Consider the following 13,032-nt stretch of genomic DNA (forward strand, 5'->3'; position numbering starts at 1 on the left):
TGGAGCTGGAACCGATTCTAAACGGCATGGTAGATTTGTGGAACCTCTTCTATAGAAGAGGTTAGAACTGGCAGGAACCCATCCCTGGCATAGTCTCTTAAGTCTTTTATCATCACTTGCTGTTGTGCATCTTTTCCTGCCTTTGCCAGCGTAGTTTTGTAGTGACCAAGTCTCCTTATACTTCTTCAAAAATTTAGAAATGCCACCTTTGGTTAAGTTTCCACCAATTTTTCTTCTAATTTATTTATAACTGTAGCCTTGTTCACTTAATAATACTATTTTACATCACTTTCTGGGCGACCAGTCAACTCTTTGCACCATTACTTTCATTTTATTATGTTTTACAAGCTCACAAAATGAAAGAACACAAAAACCCCCAACCATCTTGATAGCGATCCCATAACACACTGACAAATGTCCTGCTCCCAGTTTAAATACATGACATCAATAATTGAATCCTACTGTGATCTGATTGGCTCATTGTCAAAGCAAGATGACACCTGTGCCACAGCTCGTCCGCTGTGGCACAGAGAACCAGCATTCAACATGGCTACTGCTTCTCTGTGCTGCACACTTTCCAGATGGGACTTAGAAGAAAGCAGCAGCTCACAGCTGCTAAATTGCACAAGAGACGCGCTCTCCCCCAGAAAGAACAGCACTGGGGAGAAGCAGCCGCTGCTCTGGAGAGCATAGATGGAGTGGAGTAGGTTGCTCGGTCGATCCTCACTTCATGACAAAAGACACCATGTGCGGAAGCGGTGCACCCGCGCTTACATTTTCAATGAACCAGTTGTTCAGTGGGTTTAATCCAGGGCTGGGTTTTAGCTGGTACACACTGGTATGGGCATTCTGGTTGGTGAAAACCTAATTCTACTTGAAAACATTTTTGAACGAGAGTTCTATAAATACAGTAGGCCTCTAGAATACTCAAAATTTGAGTTTTCTTGTTAGCAAAGATGTAATATTTTACAAGATGTATATATGTTCAATATCGTGGATAGAATTTATTGTGACTTTTTATGATTCATATAGAACAGACTATAGATATTGGCACATATAGTCAATCCTGCATTTTTATGCAAGTCACTCAAGCTTGCCTAAAGCAGATACATGTAAAATGCATTGACTAAAGTCTTTGCAACACATGCTGATGACAAGTCTTCAAAAAATAAATGGGGCTTAGATTGCAAAAAAAATCATTAAACTGCAGAGCAGATTAGGAAAGTGGGGGGAAAAACCTCCAAATTACAAATTACTTTCATATTGTTGACAAGAAAACAATTATGAAATGCAGCATGAGTTAATTGTTGTCTTTTTTCTAAAAATTGAAACTGATCCTTTCAACAATTCTGTGAGGTCAGCTGAGAGGTAGTACCACCTATTAAAGTATTATAAGAAAGATATGGTCCTATCATACCTAGATCTGTGTCTGATATTCTGATCACAAAATAAGAATTTGGTTTCACCAAATTTTGGTCCTATGAATTGCCAAGACATAAGATAATAGATGGAAAATGTTGTCTGGAAGTAATTCTTATTTACAATTGTGATCAAATGAAAATGTTTTAATGTTACCTTCAAAGGCTTGTTAAAGAGACAGCTTCCTCCTCCTTCAGCCAGAAACTGATTATATTCATCAACACTGCAGCGTGAAAATTTCCGTGGCAGGTAGTATCTATGTATCAGGAAGAGAGCCAATAAAAGATTAAAAGCCAATGAAATCTCAAAGGAAGTAAAATGTTTTCCTTGGTCCAGAGACTTCCAGTGAGAAATTGATGTTCCTGAACAGATAGGCAACATTACAGTTGAACTGGAAGCTTACAGCTGGATCTGTGCTACTGAAATCTCCCTGGAGAAAGAAGAGATTGTGAGATTGCCCATACACACTCCAGATAGCTGTTACTGGTGTATAGATAACAAGAACCAATGTTTCTGTGGTTGCTTGTGTATAATGCAACTTGGAGTCAAGGGAGTTCATTAGGCTCAAAAATATAATATTGTCTTTAAGGACTTTTAACCAATCTTCATTTCTTAACCGTTTTAACAGTTTTGGATTTTTTTTTTACTGTTTAAATATTTAGAACTCTTGGAATGGCACCGAGGTTTCATGGAATTCACTGATTGCTCTCTTTCAATCCAAATTTTAAAATAAAAATTTAAAGATTCAGAAAAATTCCGTTTTGGAGTAAATAGGAAAAGGGTAATTAGAGCATTGCTTTTGGAAAGTAAATAACAAATTGAAGGGCCAGATAAATGTGAAATAAGATTTCTAATTGTATATATACTACTAAAACTCTTGTGTCTGTAACCTTTAATTGGGCAAATCATAGGACAAAACAGAAGGCACTAAAGATTACATGTAAAGGAGAAATATCTAAATTATCTGCCAAGAATGGAACAAAATATTTTAACATCAGATGAATTTAAGATATTTGGGGATAATGGACTCAAATTAATTTAAAAATATTGACTTATAGATAAGCAGATTGTAAAAGATATTGTGCAAGAGGAATGAGTTTTGCTAGATAAAACTGAAACCTATTTAAATGTGGATCTGGAAATGACACATTACAAGAATGATAGGGAAGAAGATGAAATACTGAATGTACAAATTCTGTAATAAAGGACAAAACAAAAATGAAAAAAAATCAAACTCTTAAGAAAGAGAGCTCTTAAAGTTTCAAGTTTTTCTGAGAGGAGAGGGAAAAAAAGTCCTAGGACATTATTTGAGGGGATTAAAAACTAAAATTATACAGAATAAGGGGAAGGGACATTGTCATGACCCAAGATTCAGATTCAAACTGATAACGTTGATCCAGCTGAGTCTTATGGATCATTAGCTTCAAGATTCTTCAAGCCAGGATTCATCTGAAGAGGCTGAGCAATCATAGGAATCTCCTGATCAGACAGAGCAGTTAGATGATGAGGCATGATCTTCAAGCCCCAGTAGACCAAAACCACTCGATTAGGCTTTTCACTGAGTAAAGGACAAAGCCCGAGTAATTGCAGCCAACTGCATATAGATTTATGTAGCTGCTTTTCCTTTAGTCTTTATTGGAAACAACAATTTGGATTTTTAGTTTGTGATAATAATTCCTGTGTAACTTATCCTTGAACTTTTGACATTTGGACTGGCTGACTGGAGTGAATGAACTGGATCACCCTATTGCTTCTTAAACTTCAAAGCAATTTATTCAGGCAAGGGCTCTTTGCACAGACCCTGATTTACAATCTGGTCTACTATTAACTGCTTATCTCCATAGCAACTGCCTGCATGTGTTTGCATGCTAAACTGAAACAGAACAAATATAAAGTCGGTTTATTGATCAAGGGTAAAACAAATACATTGTCTGAAAATCATCAATGGACTGTTGCTAATTAGGACTGAATAAATAGGTTTTAAGGTTCTATTCTCAGATGAGAGATATGGGAAAATAATTTATTTTGTATTTTATATATTTTAAGTAATGTTAATACAAGTATGTGGTCTTTTCCTTCACCCAGCCTTAAGCATGAGAGCTGGGTTTCTGGGTCAATTATTCTCTCTCAATATAACTCACCCCACAGGATGGTTGTGGTGAGAATATGAGAAAAGAATATTGTATCTTTGTCACCTTGAGTTATTTATAAAAATAATAAGAGCAGGATAAAATAAAACTAATGAGTTTTCATTTATTGTGATTGGATAATAAGGTTTGGGAAGATTTCTTTATAGATGAAGCATGAGATACAAAAGGAAAGGGTATATTATAAAGTGTGTTTTTGGATTAAGTTTAAAATAGATACATTGGTATTTCTGGTAACTCTCAATTAGGATCCTCATCTCTTAACGCAGATTAGAATCCTCATCTCTTAATAATTTCTGAAACTATTTTTACTGTTTTTTAAATATTAAGAACCCTTGGAACATCATACAGGGTGAGTCACCTTCAATCCATTGCAAAAATAAATAAATGCAAAAGACTCAGAAAAAAAATATTTTTGAAGAGATTTTGAAGAGATGAAGTGATACCATTCTGGAGAAATGACTGTCCAATCTCTTCTTAAAAAGAAATGGAGCACCCACAATTTCTGGAGGCTAGCCACTCCACTGATGAATTGCTCTTACTGATAGGAAATTTTCCCTTAGTTCGAGGTTTGATCTCTTCTTGATTAGTTTTCATCCATTGCTTCTCTTTCAGGTGCTTAGGAAAATAGGTTGACCTCCTATTCTCTGTGTCAGTCCCTCAAATATTGGAAGACTGCTAGCATGTCATTCTTAGTCCTTCTCTTCATTAGATTAGATAAACCTAGATCTTGCAACTATTCACCATACATTTAGCTTCCAGTCCCTTAATCATCTTTGTTGCTCTTCTCACCATTTTTTAATACAATACAATACAATAGCAGAGTTGGAAGGGATCTTGGAGGTCCTCTAGTACAACCCCCTCCCTAGGCAGGAAACCCTATACCGTTTCAGACAAATGGCTATCCAACATCTTCTTAAAGACTTCCAGTGTTGGGGCATTCACAACTTCTGGAGGCAAGCTGTTCCACTGATTAATTGTTCTAACTGTCAGGAAATTTCTCCTCAGTTCTAAGTTGCTTCTCTCCTTGATTAGTTTCCACCTATTGCTTCTTGTTCTACACTCAGGTGCCCTTGAGAGTTTGACTCCCTCTTCATTGTGGCAACCCCTGAGATATTGGAACATTGCTATCATGTCTCCCTTAGTCCTTCTTTTCATTAAACTAGACATACCCAGTTCCTGCAACTGTTTTCTAGAGTCTTAACATCTTTTTTGCATCATAGTGACTAAAACACTTTAGTTTATTCCAAGTATGGTCTTACCAAGGCAGTATAAAACATTACTAACACTTCACGTGATCTTGATCTGTTGATGCAGTCTAGGACTGCATTGGGTTTTTTGGCAGCTGCAGCAATGCTGGTTTATATCTCTATGGTTGAGCATTAGAAATCCTAGTTTCCTCTTACAGCTAGTTACTGTTAAGAGAAAATGATGATTTGTTAGAAATATTTTTCATACTTGTGATAAGAAACTGAGCTATTTCTTTATATATTTTTTATTTTTTCTGCTATAATTACATTTTTCTTTTCCCTTGCACTTTATTTTTTTTAATCTTAATTTTTATAGTTTCTATTAGTTTTTATCTGTGTGGTTGTAATCATTAATAAAGATTATTTTAAAAGTTTTGTAAGCTCAATATGGCTAGATGTAATATCATTAATATAACCGTACATCTGCATCTTGAATTTGTTTCCAGTTGATGCTAGAGGCTTAAGGTGAGATTTTATCTGGCCCATTATCTATTAGTGACACAAATTCCCTTTCCTTTCTTTGAAAAAGATAGCAGGGATGGGGGTGAGGGGGAAGGTTAATAGAAAACTGAATTTAAAAACTGACAAGATAACCAGATGTAGCAGATGTCAGATTACTAAAAAAGGAAAATTGAACAGATGTATCTTTCTTTTACCTATGCATAAAGTGCTACCTGCTTTCTTCTGAAGCCAGCTAGAGAGGGAAATAGATGAACTTAACAATAATCAATCAAAGAGAGTTTTCTGTTGCTAGCAAGATGTAAAGTTAAGATCTAAACAGATCTTAACAGATCTCAAATTTACTTTAATAAATCCTTGGTTCCTGATCTCAAATATTAACCCAACACCTTGGCCTTATATGATCCTCACTTCTTCTACAACTTACCCAGTATCTTCCATAATACAACCCAGCCATAAGTCAGGACAGCGACAATCTCCTATAGAGAAAAGGAGCAATAAAAAAAATAGAAAGATCTTCTCAAAGAATTATGGGAAATATACATTCTCTATTCCTTGTTCACATTTATTGTGTCCAAATCCCCTATTTCAAATCATAACCCAGAATTGTATATTCCTAAAGCTGAAATAATCAAGTACTATTTATTTTCTCACTGTCCTTGATAAAACATCCCATTCTAAGATTACGTCTTAAACCATTTTCTCCTATAAAATCTGAACTAGATGTTGTTGGAAGATGGCCATGTTAATCTTTGTTGGCAAAAATATCAAGAAGAGTCAGATAGCAATATTTCCTAACAAATTTTGACAGTTCTTTTCTGATGGTTGCATAGTGGTTGATACTACATCACCTACATAGCATTTCAACTTATATTCGTCTCCTTGAATTTTAATTTCAAGTGCTTGTTTGTCTTTCCAACTTTTCTCTCTCAAAACTTCTAAACCAATAACAAAGGAAGAAAGTAAACACCCTAACCCAGTGGGTTTCCTTACTAGAAAATTTGTGGAAAATGTTCCATTTGCTGCTTGTTGTTGGTTTGTTATCCATTCAACTTTTAAATTCTTGTCTTGGATTTGTTTTGTTTTAAAAAGGCTAATAAAAAGCCCACTCCAACTTATCAAAGGCTTTTTCTGCATGTACAAATATTAGCGCTCACTTTTTTAAAGTAATCATGTATTCTAGTGCATTTATTTTTAATATATTGTTCTCCTTCATTTTCCTCCTGAGAATGTAACCTGTTGGTCTCTGTGCATATGTTTCCCAAATACACTTCCTCCAATATCCAGCTAATATAGCTTATAATGTTCAGTAAAGAAAATGCTGCAGGTGACTTAATAGTATTTATTAATAGGTAGTCCAATGTAGCTTTAAACTGGAATGAAGAGAAACGGGGGAGGCAGGTTCAATATGCAGATGAAGGTTACATACCAAACAGATTAGAGAATGTTTCAGGCAATCTCAGGAGATCCCAAAAAATATAAATTGATAATTGATAAGGTATTTATAATGTATCATATATCACGCACATATGCAAAACCTGTTAATTAGTTGAAAATGTTTTTAACTAGGAATCTCCAGGAAGATCATCTGCAATTGTATTTGCAGTAACATTTTATTCATTAGCCAGGTTCATCTTATTAACCTCAAAAGAACTGCCCTTGCTCACCCATTCTTCTATCATAATCATAATTTTAAGAAGCAGCCAAAACACTGACAAAGAGGATATGGAAGAAAAGAAAATTAGATCTGAAAGATTGACAACATAAACCACAGCCATAGTGAATTCAGATTCAGGCTTCTTCATCAGTTTTGGCTTATCCACTCATAATCTTTTAAAGTACAGATTTCCAAATTGGAAACCAGAACAAAATAACCGCTGATCTGAAAGAAACAATCTCAACTTACACTAAAGTGTTCATGATGAATGAAAAATATCAAACCCAAGATAGATAATGAAGTACTAAATTAGAAACCCAAGAATTACTTTTTCAAGTTTCTCCAGAACAGGAGACAAAGCTTGAGAATGGAATAGTTCTTAAATCTATTGGAATAAAAGTGCCTGTTGGGCTCCAGATCTCTTTGAAACAAGGTATTTTAGGCAAACCATATAATAATTGTTGGACTAAGCCAGTGGTTCTCAATCTATGGTCTGTGGACCCTTAGGGAGCGGTGATGTTATCATATGGGGTCCGCGAAGGCTTGAAGAAATGTTATGATTTAAATCTCAAGTGAAGTCTTGGAGGTCTCTAACCATAGTTCATGGCCACAAAAGGTATTTAAAGGGGGGTTGTGGTGAAGAAAAGGTTGAGAACTACTGGTCTAAGCAATTCTCAGGTTCTTATTATGCCTTGAGATTAGGAAAACACTTGGCTCATCACAGAGTTACTTACCTGCAGAAGCACGGTGCTTGTTCCACATCATGCCAATGTTTTGCCCCAAGGTCTGGGCTAATGTTACTGCCATCGCTCCAACGGTACCATACTTTGGGAAAGAGGACAACAAGTTATTGGATAGGCTGAGTATGGAGAGATCAACTATCATAAAAATGTTAAAATTTTGAGGGCAGATCTTTCCCAGATTATTCACAGGTCCCATGGAAGTTAACCCGCCCCGCCCTTTCTCTCTGTGGACATATTGCTCACCCTGCAAAAAACAATGAATTCCTGGCTATGATTGACATGTAAAGAGCCCTATCAGTATATCAGTTACTTTGTAGAATCATGTAAAGCAGTGTTTCTCAACCTTGGCAACTTGGCATTCGCTAGCTGGGGAATTCTGGGAGTTGAAGTCCACACATCTTCAAGTTGCCACGGTTGAGAAACACTGATGTAAAGGAACAAGAGAAGCACCACTCCAACGGTCTTATAATATAAATTTAGTTGACTGAAGGGGAAAAAAGTGGAGGAAGAGGGAAGCATAAGAGATGAACGTCAGCAAATGTAGTGGCAAAAACCATAGGTATTAGTTCGGTTAGTGTGTGGAGACAAGGCTTTACAGAAAATAAGGGATCCTGAAAGGGTTTTAAAGGGCAGAAGAGTAGTATCTCACAAGGGAAAGGGATCTTCAAAGCCTCAGGAGTTGCAAGATGAGAAATGAAATCTAAATAAGCTTGAGATCTTAGAACAGACAAATTTGTTACGGTCGGAAGAGCATGCAGGCTTTGATTCTGTTCCTTTAAACTCCAGCCCCAGTCATCATAACCCAACTCACCTCATTCACACCTCCGCCTCTAGCAACGGAGCAGATTCCGCCAACGTAAGCTGTACCACTGCGGCTGCTTCTAAAAGTGTGCCCTCTGGGAGAGTAAGAAGGAATATTTACTATGCAGGTGAAGGGAAAGCTAGATAGCCTTGACCTGCTAGATTTTTTGTCCTCTTGGCATTCACTTACTAATCCTGGAACAATGAAAACTATCAAAATACGGCAAGAGTATGGATTGGTCAGGGAATTCATTTCTTTGCATCCGCCTGTTACCTTTGTTAAAAATTCTGACTTTAGCACTAAGTCCAAATGGGCACTGCTGTCTCATATTTTATATGCTGATCTACATTAATTCAAACTTGTTGTTTTGTTGAGATTTGATGAAATGAATCTATATACAGTATTTTAATCACGAGTCACAAGCAATTGTTATTTTAAAAATCATACTTTCTAGAACTGGCATTAATTTTAATAGTATACTAGTTAGAGATATCAAGGAGCCTCTTATTTAATTTTAACATGTAATACAGTTATTATCTAATACAGGTAGTCCATGTTTAGTCGCCTTAAATGGGACCAGCAATTCAGTCATTAAGTGAAACGATTGTTAAGTGAAAGCACACCTGTGTTTGTAATCTTACTTTGGCTTTCCTTTGCTTTACATACTTGCAAAAGCTGTAAATGTGATCATGGGTCATGAAGTCATTTTTTCATTACCATGCTTCCATCCTTCCGAATAAAATGGGGCCCCAGATTGTTGGGGGCAGTAAGTTGACTCTGTAAACTGCTTAGAGAGGGCTATAAAGCACTGTGAAGTTGTATATAAGTCTAAGTGCTATGTGCTATTTCCAATTGCTGAATGAAGCAGTCACTGAATGAAGACTAACTGTATAAAAAAAAATATCAGGCAAAGTTTTCTTTTTTGCCAACATCTTATTTCTACTATATTAGTTAATATTCTTCACAAATGAAGAATGTCTCTATGCTATTTTAAAGGTCTAAAACAGAATATAAATAAAAGGGAACATATAAGAGAAAGCCATTTTGCAAGCTAGTCGTTCTCGACTCTAGGAGGCAGCGCTCATCTCCGTTTCAAAGCTGAAGACCCAGCGCTGTCTGAATACGTCTCCATGCCAGTCATGTGGCCGGCATGACTACACACTGAGGGCGCACATTGTTACCTTCCCACCAAAGATGGTTCCTATTTTTCTACTTGCATTTCTACATGCTTTCGAATTGCTAGGTTGGCAGAAGCTGGGACAAGTAACGGGAGCTCACTCCGTTACACACCCCTAGGAATTCGAACTGCCGACCCTTCTGATCGACAAGCTCAGCATCTAAGCCACTGAGCCACCGCGTCCCCTTTGCTACAATACCAGGAGATATATTATGTGTGCTTACCAGCAAAGCAATCTTCTGGCTAACTTGTTCCGCAAAAGAAAAGTTTCATTAAGTGCATAGACTTTCTTAACATCCCTTACAAATTACTTCAGCCTATTCTTACTACCAGAACTATAATAGTTAATTTTGTATCTTTCTAACATAAAAGTGACCACATTCCCGTTTAAAACTCACGAGAAGAGATGGGCAGCATCACTGTGTTCAGGAAGAGACTCTTGACGATACTTCATAAACTCTCTCAGTGTCTCTAGGGAATCTTCATCCGTCTGGATCTTATTCCCTGATGCCCATGTTTCCATAGCAACCAACACGATACGAGTGTTCAACTGCTCCTTAAAAATCTGTGACCCAACAAAGATTTTTTTAAAAGGCGGGGACTTTCCCCCTTCCATATATGTGATATCCTTCTCATTTTCCAAAGCAGCCATAATTTTCCAAATGTACCCTTGAAGTTAAATGAATATTAAAGCAGTTCATTTCCTACCCACAATTTATTTTCACATCTATTTTTAGTGAGGGGGGGGAGGAATTAAAATTACTTTGAATATTGTAATATTATTATTATTGTTTTATTATTGACATATTTCTTTTGTTTACTAAAATGTTGAAAATAAGATGATTTCTGTTGTGAAGATGATTGCTTCATATTTGACAGTAATACTGAAAACTCAGCATTTTGGGGAATAAGTTCCCATTAAAATTACACAAATTATAAAAGTTGAATTCCTAGTTGCAACATGTATTAAATTTTACCAATACATGCAATCCTTCAAAGCATATTAAATTAGTTTTGTATGTGTTAACTGTTACAAGGAAATTATATTCTTTTCATTAGAAACAAAAAGAAGAAATCTTAATAATAGTGTTTAAGATTAAGCCTAAATATTTAAGTGTAAAAAATAAATTGTAATAAAATTTATTTTTTAAAAAATACAAATTTATTCTAGACATCAAAGCACACACTCACAATTTGGCTAGCCATTCTTTCATTCAAGGAATCAAAGGCATATAAAATATGGGAGTTTTCTATGGAGAGTAGAATTTATTTTGGAAATTAAATTCAATCTATTACATCTTATAATTTTAATTACTGATTTATGCTATACTATTTTTATTAGCTTAAAACTTAATAGTTCTTAGTTTTTTTCTTTAAAAGCTGATATATTTTGTAATTTCATATTTAAATAATATTTTATGTAAGAACTGTAGTCTCCAAGGCAATTTAGATCTCGTTTATTTATTTGTATCTTACTATTAGTATTTTGCTTACCTACCCTTTACCCATTTAACACATATTTCATCTCTCCTTGTCTATAATTCTTTCTTTAAAGTGTTTACTGATTTAAAACAAAAAGATGAGTGAGTGTAGAATATAAAGATAACTGAAAAACTTTGCTCAACAAGTGTGACCAACTAAATTTGCATTTCTTAAGCTAATTATGAGAATTAAAACTTGGTATGTCATCATCATCATCATCATCATTAGATCCTGTGCAGAACACATTGAGTAACAAGAGCTTTCCAGTGGTTTTCAATCAATTGCAGCATCTTAGGCATCAGCCCTAGGGACACTAATAATCTTAAGATCTTCTTTAAGTTCCCTGAGGCCGGCCTTGTTTCCTCTTTCCTCCAGGAGATATCCAACATAGTACAATTTTTGGATGCTGGTCTTTAGGCATACATAAGACATCGCCAACAAGCTACATTTGACGTTCATTCACAGTTCTCAACAGAAGTTTTAAATCTAATCTTTGTAAAAGGTAAGGGTAAAGGTTCCCCTCGCACATACATGCTACTCGTTCCTGACTCTAGGGAGCGGTGCTCATCTCCATTTCAAAGCTGAAAAGCCAGTGCTGTCCGAAGACATCTCCTTGGTCATGTGGCTGACATGACTGAACGCCGAAGGCGCACCGAACGCTGTTACCTTCCCACCAAAGGTGGTTCCTATTTTTCCACTTACATTTTTTATGTGCTTTCGAACTGCTAGGTTGGCAGAAGCTGGGACAAGTAAAGGGAGCTCACTCCGTTACGCGATGCTAGGAATTCAAACCGCTAAACTGCCAATCTTTTTATCAACAAGCTCAGCATCTTATCCACTGAGCCACCACGTCCCTCTAATCTTTGTAGTACCTCTTTATTAAAAATGGGGTCACAATATGAGAGACAGATAATTTTTCTCAAGCAGAGTTATTGGAAAATATTTAACTGTTTAATCATTCTGAATGTACACTTCCATATTAGCATGTACTAGTATGAAAACACCTGTGTCAGAAAAACATTGTCTAAAAATTATTATGGATACTTGAAAGCCAATGTTTATGTGTGCTTACACACTTAGCTGCAATGTGTTGTGGAAATGAGATGCTACGATTTAAGACTACATATATGTGAGAGTGATCTACAACTCAATAGACTGAGTCACTTAGTTGTACCTGATGGTGGCCTATAGAAGAGACCTACCATGGAATCCTTTGCATCGGCCCAGATTTTCTGTTCGTTCATTCTCAATATATTTTTGCATGTAATTTTTGGAGAAAACTGCAATGTACTCCACACTCACCACATCAGCAAGGTTTACCACAGACTTTGCAAAGTTGCTGGTAAGGCTGACTGAGCGACGCATTTGTTCAAACTAGAAGAGAATAGATACAGAACAAATAGTTTCAGGAAACTCACTCCTCATCTGATGAAACCTGAGGCCGAAGCATTCTAGTGAGGGTCTTCCTCTCTCTACCTCTTTCTTCATGAAGTGACTTTCCCCAACTTAAAAAAGCAGCCATAAGGTAATTCCACTCTTAACACATGTATACATTCTTGGAAATGATTACCTTCTTAGGCAAACTTTTATCATGTTTGCACAGAAATAAGCCCATGTAAATAATTTCCTGAAACTTGTACTGAATTGTTTGTTTGTTTGTTTGTTTTATTTCATAATGCCGCCCATTTTACTGTTGCAGCAACTCTAGGAAGCTTACAAAATGTTTTAAAAAGGTAATACTAAATGACTAAAATTAAGAACAAATAAATGGAAGTTAAAAATCAAGCGGACAGGCAAAACAGGGGTGGAGATTTTCTCTCTACCCTGCCAGCCACCCCAGCATAAAGCATTCCTATCAGGTCCCCCAGTGGAGCCTGGTTTTAAAGCTCTTTTGAA

At 36.1% G+C, this 13,032-nt stretch overlaps 1 protein-coding gene across 11 annotated transcripts in view; it reads right to left on the bottom strand.

Moving 5' to 3' along the window:
• The window catches only part of ADAM11 (ADAM metallopeptidase domain 11), a 112,288-nt gene that overhangs the window by 32,348 nt on the left and 66,908 nt on the right, over positions 1-13,032 (bottom strand). For all 11 annotated transcript variants that reach the window (XM_081932553.1, XM_081932552.1, XM_081932557.1 and 8 more), the window contains 6 exons: positions 12,439-12,510; positions 10,053-10,219; positions 8,487-8,571; positions 7,667-7,757; positions 5,703-5,754; positions 1,576-1,675 (listed from right to left, as the gene is read on the bottom strand). In XM_081932553.1, coding sequence (XP_081788679.1) covers positions 1,576-1,675; positions 5,703-5,754; positions 7,667-7,757; positions 8,487-8,571; positions 10,053-10,219; positions 12,439-12,510 — 567 coding nt within the window. The remainder of the gene's footprint in view (positions 1-1,575; positions 1,676-5,702; positions 5,755-7,666; positions 7,758-8,486; positions 8,572-10,052; positions 10,220-12,438; positions 12,511-13,032) is intronic.

The sequence above is a fragment of the Natrix helvetica genome, assembly GCF_964273705.1.
Source record: "Natrix helvetica genome assembly, chromosome: Z".
Lineage (NCBI taxonomy): Eukaryota > Metazoa > Chordata > Lepidosauria > Squamata > Natricidae > Natrix > Natrix helvetica.